The sequence below is a fragment of the Scardinius erythrophthalmus genome (assembly GCF_964197995.2).
Source record: "Scardinius erythrophthalmus genome assembly, chromosome: 10".
Taxonomy (NCBI): domain Eukaryota; kingdom Metazoa; phylum Chordata; class Actinopteri; order Cypriniformes; family Leuciscidae; genus Scardinius; species Scardinius erythrophthalmus.
Genome location: NC_138230.1, coordinates 16908468 through 16920922, shown reverse-complemented (window position 1 = coordinate 16920922; position 12455 = coordinate 16908468). Strand labels below are relative to the sequence as shown.

General features: G+C 41.0%; 1 protein-coding gene across 1 annotated transcript; it reads left to right on the top strand.

Annotated features, from left to right (window-relative positions):
- Window positions 1-386: 386 nt before the first annotated feature.
- Window positions 387-2165, top strand: galr1a (galanin receptor 1a; the record flags this gene model as incomplete). Its single annotated transcript, XM_081375940.1, has 3 exons — window positions 387-1046; window positions 1661-1726; window positions 1860-2165. The coding sequence occupies 3 exons, from the start codon at window positions 387-389 to the stop codon at window positions 2163-2165; spliced, it is 1032 nt and encodes a 343-aa protein (XP_081232066.1).
- Between the last annotated feature and the right edge of the window lie 10290 nt (window positions 2166-12455).

The following is a 12455-nucleotide window of genomic DNA, read 5'->3' as shown; positions in this document are numbered from 1 at the left end:
CTCAGTGACGTCCACGCAGGCAAAATTTTATTGCGGCAGCAGAACAGCTCTTCTACACCAAACGCGAGCTCAAACACTAGAGCTCCTGCCGGAGAAAACATGAACCTGTAAACGCCGTCAGTGTGATTTGGATGATCAGAAACATCACTTCTGATAATTAGCCTATTATTTTTGTTTGTTATGAAAATGTGAAAAATACAAAAAACTGAATGAGCACCTTCTACTCCAACCCCGTCGCTGACCGTTGGACACCAGTAGCCTAAACTTCAAAGGATTTTTCAACCAAACCCTTTCTTCTGGAGAATCGATTAACCAAGAAAAAAATAATAATTGCAGAAGAGTTTGTTTTTTTCACGACGAACCGTCAAAGTAAGCTGACTCTGAAGATGAACATCCAAAACGGCAGTGATTTAGACAGCCCTGAAGGAAACATAGGCTTAGAGGCACCTGAAAAAACCTTATTTGGAATCGGCACCGACAACTTCGTCACGCTTCTGATCTTTGGACTCATCTTTACTCTAGGGGTCCTGGGAAACTCTCTGGTTATCACTGTTCTGGCTCAACGCAAACCTGGACAGCAACGAAGCACCACCAACATATTCATCCTCAACCTCAGTGTGGCAGATCTGTCCTATCTGCTATTCTGCATCCCCTTTCAGTCAACAGTTTACATGCTGCCCACATGGATCCTGGGTGCCTTCATTTGCAAGTTCATCCACTACTTTTTCACAGTGTCTATGTTGGTGAGCATCTTCACCTTATCAGCCATGTCGGTGGACAGGTATATCGCCATAGTGCACTGCAGAAAATCCTCATCCATTCGAGTTGAGAGGCATGCGTTAATCGGGGTGCTGATCATATGGGCGCTCTCTTTCGCCATGGCCACTCCTGTTGCCTACTATCAGGGTATCGTGGAAAGTGATGACAACAGCACGTTTTGCTGGGAAGTGTGGCCAGATCACAGCATGAGGAAAATCTATGTCGTGTGCACGTTTGTCTTTGGATATGTGCTGCCGTTGATTCTGATATCATTCTGTTATGCCAAGGTTAGTAGCTCGTCTTCTTTTTTTTTTTTTTGTGTGTGGCTTGATTATGAATGTTTGCATGTAATGTGCTTTGATTATATTCCTTATTAAAGGAAAATGAAATGTGGATTTGGTTTAGAATCTGTTAAAGTATATTAATGAAAAATAAGGTGTCCAAAATTATTAAAAAGCAGGAATCTTATTTAAAACAGATGTGACAAGTTAAAATAGTCATGTTTAATATATATAATGGTCTGGGTTTATTTTATGCATTTGTCACAACAACAAAATGGCATCCTGCATGTTGGTCTGCACTTTGATTTGGCTAACATAATGTTTTCAAATATTATTCATATTTAAAACAAAATTGCTTCACTTCTTTCAACTTCTTAATGATGTTAAACTAATTTTCTAACATTTAATGTTCTATTCTTTTTCCAGCTAGATCTTCATGCCACACAAAATATATCAAAATAAATATTAAGAAATTGTAAACATTATAGAAAATGTGTATTCAATTCACTTGTATCAATAATATTTTTTTTTTTGGTATTTTTAAATAACTGTGTGTCAAATCATTGACCCTTCATTCACATATTTTAATTTCAAATTATTATGTGCCAACGTGTCTTTAGGTCCTGAATCATTTGCATAAAAAGTTAAGAAATGTCTCCAAAAAGTCTGAGGCATCAAAAAAGAAGGTAAGAAATATTAAGAGTGCTTGCTTCAAATATTAAAATATAATATAATCTCATGGTTGTTAATTGTTGAATTATTAATTGTTTATTATTTTGTAAAAACCCAGCAGAAATGTCTCTCCACCTTTCTTGACAGACTGCTCAGACAGTCCTGGTGGTTGTGGTGGTCTTCTGCCTGTCCTGGTTGCCTCATCACGTGGTGCACCTGTGGGTCGAGTTCGGCTCCTTCCCCCTGAACCAGGCATCCTTCGTGCTCCGTGTGGCGGCTCATTGTCTGGCCTACAGCAACTCGTCTGTTAATCCTGTTATTTATGCGTTCCTCTCAGAGAACTTCAGGCAGGCGTATAAGCAGGTTTTCCGTTGTCAGGTGGCTTCTGCGTGCCCTACAAATGAGGCCAGAGAGATGAAGGCAGCACCATCCACCAACTGCACCACTGTGTAATTCCTGCTGCTGTTAAGTTTGTCATAATTTATGATATCTTAAAAATGACTTGGGAGAAGGCAAGAACATTGTTACATACTGATGTAGCATCTGGACCAATCAGACACACAAATTATTCATTATATTTAATGAATAATCCAGCAAACTCACTCTCCCAAAAAGGTCTATGAAACTTCCCCCAAAACTAACTTCCCAAATGAAGCTAACACACTGGCAGAACCCGGTGTCCTGTTACAGGACACATTAAGACTGATAAGACTTTTTACGACCCCAAAAGGAATTTGCAGAGAGTTGTGACTCTCACTTAATTCTAGGTGAGAAGGAGAAATAAACCCTTTTAATCCTATATATCCTATATATAACCACTTGAGAAATGTATAAACATGTATCTAATTTTCCCATCTCATAATTTCCCTTTTTTATGGTTTGGCCTGTGTATTCATTCAACTCATTTGGATTAATGTTTCAGACTTGCATACTGTGGTTAACCAAAATCATATGTGTAGCATGTTTAGTCTCTATAAACTCCAATCTTCGTCCCCCATTCGATAATTTTCATTACATTTTGCTAACTTTGTGACGCATTAGTATTATAAGAATCTTGAAGATTCTTTTGTTAAACACCCAATCAAATTACATGTTCAAAGGCCTGCTTGAACAAAAGGTCGTAAAGAAATTCCCTCCAAAGGGAACAACTTCTTATTGGCTCAGAACCCTCCAGAGGGTGTGACATCTTCACACTTTAAAAATCACTGATCACAAGATCACGCCTCTTATTCTCTTACTCTCTTAGTTCTTTTCTAAAATCCTGATGTGAAGATGATGCTGAACTAGAAGTTCCCTTTCGTGGTCACTACGAGTTACATCGTGACGACGAATGGGGTTTCGCTTAGAAAGCCTCTCACCTTTGAGAAATAAAACAAGCCAATGGCAAAGAAATGCCATGGGTCTGCGGAATTTGCATAGCGTAACTCCGCCCCACCTTGTGGGTATATAAGGAAGTACGCTGGCAACATGCAGATATGTTTTCGCTTCGGAGCCAAGTTTACCACTTCACTCCACAAGCCATCCTGAGATCTTCTTCATCTCTATACTCTTCGAGATGAGCTTCTCTCCAGGTGTTGGTGTGATGGCGGTTTCCAGTGAGTGCACATTCCCTGCTGATCTGTGCAGTGATCTGCCAGTGTTTGTGTGTTCTCTCCCTGGTCGCTTCAACACTCTGCGGAGTCTTTGTCCTCTCACAAAAGAGCTTGCACGTGGCACGTCTTTTTAAAGATGTCTCGCCCATGCACTTCTTGTTGCAGTCAGACTGTTTCTGAATTTGATGGGCACAATCACTGCCTTACGCGTTTGGGCGTAGATCACGCTGAGGCAGTCTTTGTGGATGAATCATGTTCTCATTGTGGGAAAATGATCATCGTGACACTGCGGTCGAGACTCAATAACCTCGTTAGAGGGAGAGTCCCCTCATCCACACCCCGATCTACCCCCTCCTCAAGAGGTGGTACTCTGGTTCTTTGCCATGGCCATCTTGCAGGTCTACCAGGCCCAGATGCTCAGGGACATACACGAGGGCAGGACTGACCCAGGGGTCTTTGATAAGCTGCCACTGACCTCGTTCTCCGGGCGACGAAAGTGACCGCACACTCCCTGGGCCAGGTGATGCCCATGAACGTGGTCCAGGAGAGACACCTCTAGCTAAACCTGGCCGATATGAGAGATGCCGAGCGAACCCGTTTCCTCGACACTTCCATATGCCAGACTGGCCTCTTCGGCGGCATGGTCAAGGACTTCGCCCAACAGTTCTCGACCGCCCAGAAGCAGACTGAGGCGATTAAACATATTCCGCCCCATCAGCAGCCTTCACCCGGGCCGCGCCGTGGAGGTGGTCGCAGCAGGAAGGTGCCCCCGCCCTGTCCAGCCCCGCTAAACGCCAGGCTAAGCGGCGCTCCTGAGACGGGCTGCTCAGAGATGGCAATCAGTTTTTTCCGGGAGATGGTAGCAGGGCGACTCCTTCCCCTGGTGGAGGGCTGGGGGAGAATCTTTTGTTCTCCACCCCCCGCTGCTCGCCCCTCGGCGGGCAGCACCTTAATGTGGTTAAAGAAAGAACTGACACACCCATCTCTGAGCACACAGAGTTCTCGGATGACAGTGCACGCCGCGCCGCTCACGGGCCTCGCCACTCGCTTCCCCCTCTGTCGCCAGACCCCTGGCAGAACAGGCCCCCGTAGAACGCTGGTCCTTCACTGGCCTCCTCTGCCAGGACGCGGCTAATGACCGTGCCCCCACACCGGGACGCTACGCCTTCCTTGTCCGGGCCGGTCATTCTGCTTCGCTGCCCCACCGAGGGTACATCTGTGGTTCGCATGACCCCGCTGGTTCAGTTCTTGGGAGCCTGGCTAGAGCTTCCCAACCTGTCCTGCTGGGCCGCGAGAACCATCAGGCTCGGCGATGCGATTCAGTTTGCACGATCTCCTCCCTGCTTCCGGGGAGTCCGTTACACTATGGTGGGTGGCAATGCCCCTGTCATGCGTGCGGAGATCATGCGTGGCTTCCTCTTGGGCTCTAGCGCATGTCGCCTCGCTAACAGACATCTGCAGAGCTGCAGGCTGGGCGACACCCAACACGTTTGTGAGATTTTACAATCTCCAAGTGGAGCCAGTGTCCTCTCATGTACTCGCTTCAACAAGCCGGTACTAGGATCTGCTCAGGTGTCTTAGCTTGCTCGCCATTCCACTCCATGGACTGGATACGTGCGATATTCTCCTCAGGTGAGCCTCGCTGAGAAGCCCTGAGTTCCTCCAGCGCTGTTGACGTCAACGCCAGAGTTATGCCTCCGGCAGCTTTCACGTTGGCCAGGTTCCTCCATGTGCATGGTTCCCTCTCTGGGCGACCCCCACATGTGTATTTCCACTGTAAGCCTCTCTCGAGCATGTGTCTTTCCCTTGGCACCTTGCCTCCCATGGGGTTGAAACATTCCACCCTGCGGGATGGACACCTCAGTGTTTTCCATATGTAACATCCCCCCCCCCCCCCGAGTAGGGATCGGAGACGTTACCTCTCTCTGCCACTTCCGCTGTACCGCTGGAACACCTGAGTTCAGTCTCGGCTCCTCAGCGAAGAAACATATCTGCATGTTGCCAGCGTACTTCCTTATATACCCACGAGGTGGGGCGGAGTTACGCTATGCAAATTCAGCAGACCCATGGCATTTCTTTGCCATTGGCTCGTTTTATTTTTCGAAGGCGAGAGGCTTTCTAAGCGAAACCCCATTCGTCGTCACGACGTAACGTCTCCGTTCCCTACTCAGGGAAAGAGGGTTACATATGTAACCGAGACGTTTTCTAAGGACCCCCAAGCTTGTGCCAGGCTGCGGCCTTGTCTTTCCATTCACCAAAGATCCTCTGACTCCCACTGGTTCTCTCTCATCAAGACAACATCAGCAAAGATCAACTGGAGCCTCAACGAATTGCATCAAGACAGTTTAATTCAAATGGGCGAGACATGCAAGTATCAAACTTAGTCTCATTATTTGATACATTAAGTGTCCTTACCCCTTTTTAAAAGGGGCATGTTAGAACTAAACTGATGGTTTGCTCAAGGCTGTTGATCTGCTGAATTTCAAACAATGCTATAAATTATTGCTCTCCTGTACCTGCTTCAGCTCTCTTTCCCTTGGTAAACTGTATACATGTATGTATGTGTATGTTAGAGTAGTGTAAATGTTTAGTCTAGTTAATAAAGTCTTGTTCATGTCACACGTAAAGTTGTCCGTCTCTCAGGCTCATATACTGGAGTCCCTAATAATAGATTTTGACTACAGGCTCTGAATTGAACTGTACAGTAATAAAGTCATTTCCCATGCCCCGGAAATGTACATTTCCTAGAATTAATAAACAATTAACACTGAGTGTTCATGGCACCAAACAGGTTAATTGATTTTAATATTAATTTTACTACATTAAGTTAATTCTATCAACTGATCCAAATATTCATAATCAATTATAACAAGTTATTATTGGTTATTATTTGTTAGTGCTAATTTGCTACACTGATTTAAATTGATAAGAATTTAACTTGGTTAGAAATTGGCCAATGTATTTGTTATATGCTTGGTGGTTTTGGAAGGTTGGAAGGGTTTTTGACATAGGGTGAGGGTGAGGATCTGGTTTTGACATGTTACTCACGACAATGCATTTCTTTGGAGAGCAATCGAGACCATATTTAGCACCTGCTTTGAAGCCATAGTTATGTGTGATCTGTAAATATGTGCAATCAAAAAAAAAAAAAAAAAAAAAAAGGTGACGATTAAGGAGGGTGAGCATCTGGTTTTCCTTTTACTTCAGGCAAAATAGTCTGAAATGTAATCAACTGTTACACTGAGCCAGGTTATAGTTTACTTTCAAATCTATTCAAATCTTCAAATGCTTGTTTAGTAGCATTTTACTAAACATATATACTGTTAAAATACTATAAAATATTATAAAAGATATTATAAATAAAACATTTAATGCATGAATAATGCCTTTTAATTCATCTCATAATGCATTGTATGCTCTCATGAATAATTGTAACCACAGTTATAACATTTTATAATACTTATGTTACACCTTTCTTAAGTATAATGCATTAAAACATATGACAAACAACCAATTTTAGATGTAACAATATATATATATATATATATATAGATGTGCCAAATGCTAAAAATCAGTGTTTGCGAAACGTTGTCAATCACCAGTTGGCCAGTTTTTATAAACATTTTTATTAATTTAAACAATGCTGTGAGAGCATGAATGTGAACAAACGTGAACAATGCTTAGTTGGGATAAAATATATTTATAATGACTATAACACTTCTGGAACCTGAAAATGCTGGTCTTGAAAATGTTTCAATGCTTGTTAAATTGCATATTTATTTTCTTTTGCACTCTCTCTCTCTCGCTCATATTTCTGAAATCTGAAAATACTACTCTTGAAAATGTCTCATATTATATGTTTGATTTTATATACAGTACATCACATGCAATACAATACAATGTTTATTTATAAAGCACAATTTAAAAACAGCCGAAGTTGACCAAAGTGCTGCAAAAATAAAAGTTATAAGAAAAAAACACAAGCTGTAAAATAGGTGTAACACACGAAAGTAACATCATAAAACAACAAGTCAAGATATATTAAATGCTAAAGAAAATAAATGAGTCTTAAGAGTAGACATAAAAGTAGATAAAATTGGGGCAGTTCTGATATGAACTGGGAGACTATTCCATAGTTTAGGGCCGATGTGTATGCTAATGCCGATTTGGTGCAAGGGTTTCATCAATATGCTGATTGAGAACTGTTGGGACACTCCAGGCACAGGATGGTTCTGTCGGGAGATACAGAGTCGTTTGCACCTCAATGACACGTCTGTACCATTTGCTTCACAGGACATATGCTTTCAACTACATACTGTTTTTTTTATTAGTGTGTTCTAATATGTAACTATGCCATGTTTGGTCTCATCCAACAGCTTATAAACTGAAATGAATGGCGGTGAACTTGAGATATTAAAGTATCCTAATGTACAATCTAGGTACTATTGGTTAAACATACATTGAGCAGAATTCAATGAGAAATACATTGATGTTCTTCTCCCCCTCTTGATCAATACCCATTTGCCTCATCTTTTGGTTTCCTGTCAGTTGGGTTTGGTGTTGGTATTCCACTCATGTTTAACAATGCTTTGCTCAGGATATAAGAAGGAGAGGTAACTGTTGATCTAGGAGAAAGGCTTTAACCCTGTCACTCCTGCATACGGTGCGTACCTCATACTACAAGGAAGGCTTTTACGGCCTCTTCTGCACAACAGTGCATTATTTGTTACAACTAAGTTTCTATACAGTATGTTGTTCCATTCTACTGTCTGTATATTTAAACATGTAACTTAATAAATAACTTTGCCAGCTTTAAAGGCTTTGAGAATCTTTCATTTTATCACTGATTATGTTGAAAGCTAAAGTGATTATAACCTTTGTTATCTAAACGTTCAGGTTAAATCCTACGTTTCCTATCAGTTCTAAGAAAGACCTTAACCTTTAAAGAATAAGAGGTTAAAGAATAACAACCCTAATGGAGTCAGATTAATCATATTGGAGTCAGATAAATATTTGAATTATACACGTTTTCCTTCAATTGCCTTTTGTTCCGATTATTGGTTCAAAATAGCAGCGTAAGCTTCTAGCCTTACAGGCACGATCACCTCTATTTTTTTGTCTTGTCCTGGGAACTTGCAATAGTCCAGAATTAGCGGATCTAAGTGACCTTGACTGAGCGTAGGGATGTAGCAGATCTGATAAGTACTGTGGTGCCTCATTACGAATAGATTTAAAAACAAACAATATTTGACTGGCAGCCAATGTAGTTAGATCAAGACCGGTGTGACAGAATCATGTTTACATTTTCCCATAAAGAAGTCCAGCCGCTGCATTCTGAAATAACTGTAGACGTGAAACACAAGCCAGGGGGGCACCAAAATACAATGAATTACATTAGTCCAGTCGAGATGTTACGAAAGCATGCATAACTGTTTCGAATTTCTTTAGGGAAAGAAATGGCTTCACCTTTGACAGAAGACGAAGATGATAAAAACACGACTTAACCACAGTACTTATCTACTTATCGAATTTAAGATTATTATCAAGCCAGACACAGTTTCTGACACATGTAGTACTATAAAGTGACAAAGATGCAAGTTCAAAATCATGTACATAGTGTTCATTTGAACCTGAAACACAATAAATCCAGTTTTACTCTCATTAAAGGAGAACTCCGGTCAATTTTAACATTGAGCAAATTTTTTTGTAAATTTGGAGTGCTGTCAGTACAGAGAACAACGACAAAAATCACTGTTGCCTACACCGTGTTATCCTTTTTTTTTTTATTTGCACCCTGTTGACTTCAATGGGGCAAGTTTTAAACCTGCTTTTAGCCTCTTAACATCCTTGATGTGTCATTACAAGTGCCCAGCCATTGTGAGTGATTCCTTCAGAGTAAACACAGGTTTGAAGGTTGAAGGTTGAAGGATTGTCGAGTTGAACTCGACAATTGACTACAGTGGTCTTCGAACGAAAACGGGAAGTAAATACAGGTATGTGCGCTGGCTGAATTAACATCATTTTTATTCATATCTTTCACATCTACTGCAGTCAGATTCACCCGTGTTCACTCTGAAGGAATCACTCACAATGGCTGGGCACTTGTAATGACACATCAAGGATGTTAAGAGGCTAAAAGCAGGTTTAAAACTTGCCCCATTGAAGTCAACAGGGTGCAAATTTTAAAAAGAGGATAACACGGTGTAGGCAACACCGATTTTTGTCGTTCTATGTACTGACAGCACTCCAAATTTACAAAAAAATGAGCTCAATGTTAAAATTGACCGGAGTTCTCCTTTAAGGCTCAGGAAGTTAGTTGAAAGCCAGAGTTTTAGTTCTTCCAAACAATCCGTAATAGGCTTTAAGGCCTGCTTGTTATCACGCTTCAAAGGGATATCAATTTGGGTGTCATCAGCATACAAATGAAAAGAGTGCCTGTTAAAGTGGAAGCATATAAAGGGAAAACAGTATAGGACCAAGAATTGAACCCTGGGGAACACCAGAATTTAAGGTTATTTCAGAGGAGGAATGGTGTCCAATATTGACAACATACCTCCTGTCAGAGAGATATGACCGAAACCACTGTAATACTGTGCCATGAAGACCAACACATGTTTCAACACATGACGTGATGTAAGAGTATCATGGTTGACTAAATAAAAGGCAAAACTGAGGTCTAACAGAACCAGAGCCATAGACTGCCCAGAGTCAGTGATATCATTTAAAGCTCTTAAAAGAACTGACTCAGTACTGTGATGAGATTTAAAACCAGGTTGAAACTTTTCGTGAACAGAATTGATAGTCAGATAAGACTGAAGTTGATTTAAGACAACTTTCTCTAGAATTTTAGAGGTAATTTTGAAATAGGACAAAAGTTAGCCAACAATGGGGACCCCAAACTTAGTTTTTTAAGATGAAGCCGCACTGTGGCGAGTTTAAAGTCAAAAGTCGTTGGGACACATAGTGGGTTTCAGACGAGACATGGTCTCGGTCAGAGTATTCAGGTTAACAGACTCAAAGACAGACCAAGTGGAAGAGGAGAATGGAACATCAGACAGTTTATACGCCGGAATATACATTGTAGATGTAATTTTGGAGATCTTGTCGTTAAAATATGTTGCAAAGTCCTCACATAGAGAAACAGATGCTTCAAGGAAAAGATTAACATTTGGATGGAGAACCGACTCGATAGAGGAAAATAGAATATTTGGCTTATGGCTATTCCGTAAGATTAACTCTGAAAGGTATCTATTCTTTGCAACCTTAGCAGCTCAATGAAAGGCAGAAAGAGAATCCCTTAAAATTTCTTATGAAACTTGTAATCTGTCTTTTTTCCATGTACGTTCTGCCCGCCCCTTCGACAGGTCTGTCTGAGAGAACGAGTGATATCATTATGCCAAGGTATTGAATTATGCTTGTTTTTTTTTTTCGCTTTTAGAGGTGCGATAGAATTTAAGATGTTAAAGCAAGTAGTATTGAAAATACTAGATGTTCATTGTTCATCAGTATCTAAGTGACATGTGGAAAGGTTCGTATCCTGAATAGCACTTAATTGTACATACCTGGAGGAAAATTCATCACCTGAACAATCTGTGAAAATAGTCCAGCTTGGCGGTCATTATTTCCATCAAATGGCACAGAAAACAATATGGGCAGATGGTCAGATAAGCCAGCCTCACCAATTTTGATGTTCAACACTGATAGACGACGAGATAAAAGTCCATATGTCCCTGAACATGAGTTGGTCCAGACACCCATTGCACAACGTCAAAAGAGTCGAGTAGGCTAAGAAAGTCTTTTGAAAGAGGCATGGAGCCACAGCACACATGACGAAGATGAAGGAGCTTCCAACACGAGTTTAATCTCTCGGCAATTCGTAGTATTTTACGAGGTGGCTAGTACGAATTCATAGGACCTCACTCGTATTTTTGCTAAATCGTAGGGGAGAGTGGGGTGATTTGTGCCGGGGGGGGGGGGGGGGGAGTAGTTCCACCCTTGTTTCTGGAAAACCATAAAAGAAATTGGTCATGTGACCACATAATTTTGAAAAGCAATCACTTTTACTCGTCCTCCAAAGAAGAGAGACACATGGCATGAGAGTTAAGCACATTTTAGTGCAAAAAAACTGTTTTTCCCTTTCAAAGTAAAATTTCTATGATTAAGGTTTTTTGATTGTAGTGTCTGAACAATTATAGACAAGTTTGAAAACATTTCACACATGTTTTAGTGCTTTAGTATAGTCTACACAATGAGTCTATACAGTTAGCATGATGTTAGCTCTTAACTGCTAGATCATGCTAGTTTTTCAAACTTGTGGGTCTGGGGTGATTTGTGCCAAAGGGCCTGGGTTAAGTTGTGCCAGATCCAGACCACCTAGACCTGCATACTCACAGGGGATAATCTTGAGAAGTGAGGAGATGGGCATGCCTCATCATTGTTTGACTTCCTTCCTGCTATTTGTTTAATTTAGCTAACACTGATTTCAGTTTTGAGTTTGCACTATGTTATTAAAGAGAAGTTTTATTCCGTTTTTAAGTGGCCTATGTCACAATAGGATGTTTAGAAATTAGCCTAGTCATTTTATTCTTATGTTACATAATTGACAGACAGTGCTATGCCAACAGGCATCTATTGCCAAAGCCTTTTTGCCTGAAATGATTCAAAAATATCATATATTGTGTTGCTATGGTGCTCTAAATGGTTGCTAGGGCGTAGCTTGATAGCTTCACAATGATCCTGAGAGACTGATTGGTTGTCTGAGTAAAATGAGCCCGTCCCCTTGTCTCTATGACACTGTGATCCAGAGTTATGTTCAATACAAAATCCCTATGCAATTGACCATAGCAGGAAAAACGCATGCTATGGTATTCCAGGGTGACAATATCTAAATGAACCTTAAATTAGTCATTTTGTATTGAATTTATCTTGCTTTCATATAGCATTACGGTTCATAACATTAAAATGTTCTGTTTTACTTCAGAAATCACTGGCACAATTTACCCCCAATGTATTCCCCCAAAGGCACAACTTCCCCCGCACCAGGGGCAAGTTGTGCCATGAGACCACTTTTTTTCCCAAGAGCTATATTTCTGAAACAATTTATTTCAGATCCAAAGTGATTGTTCTCAGGGATGCACCACATCCTGAAAAA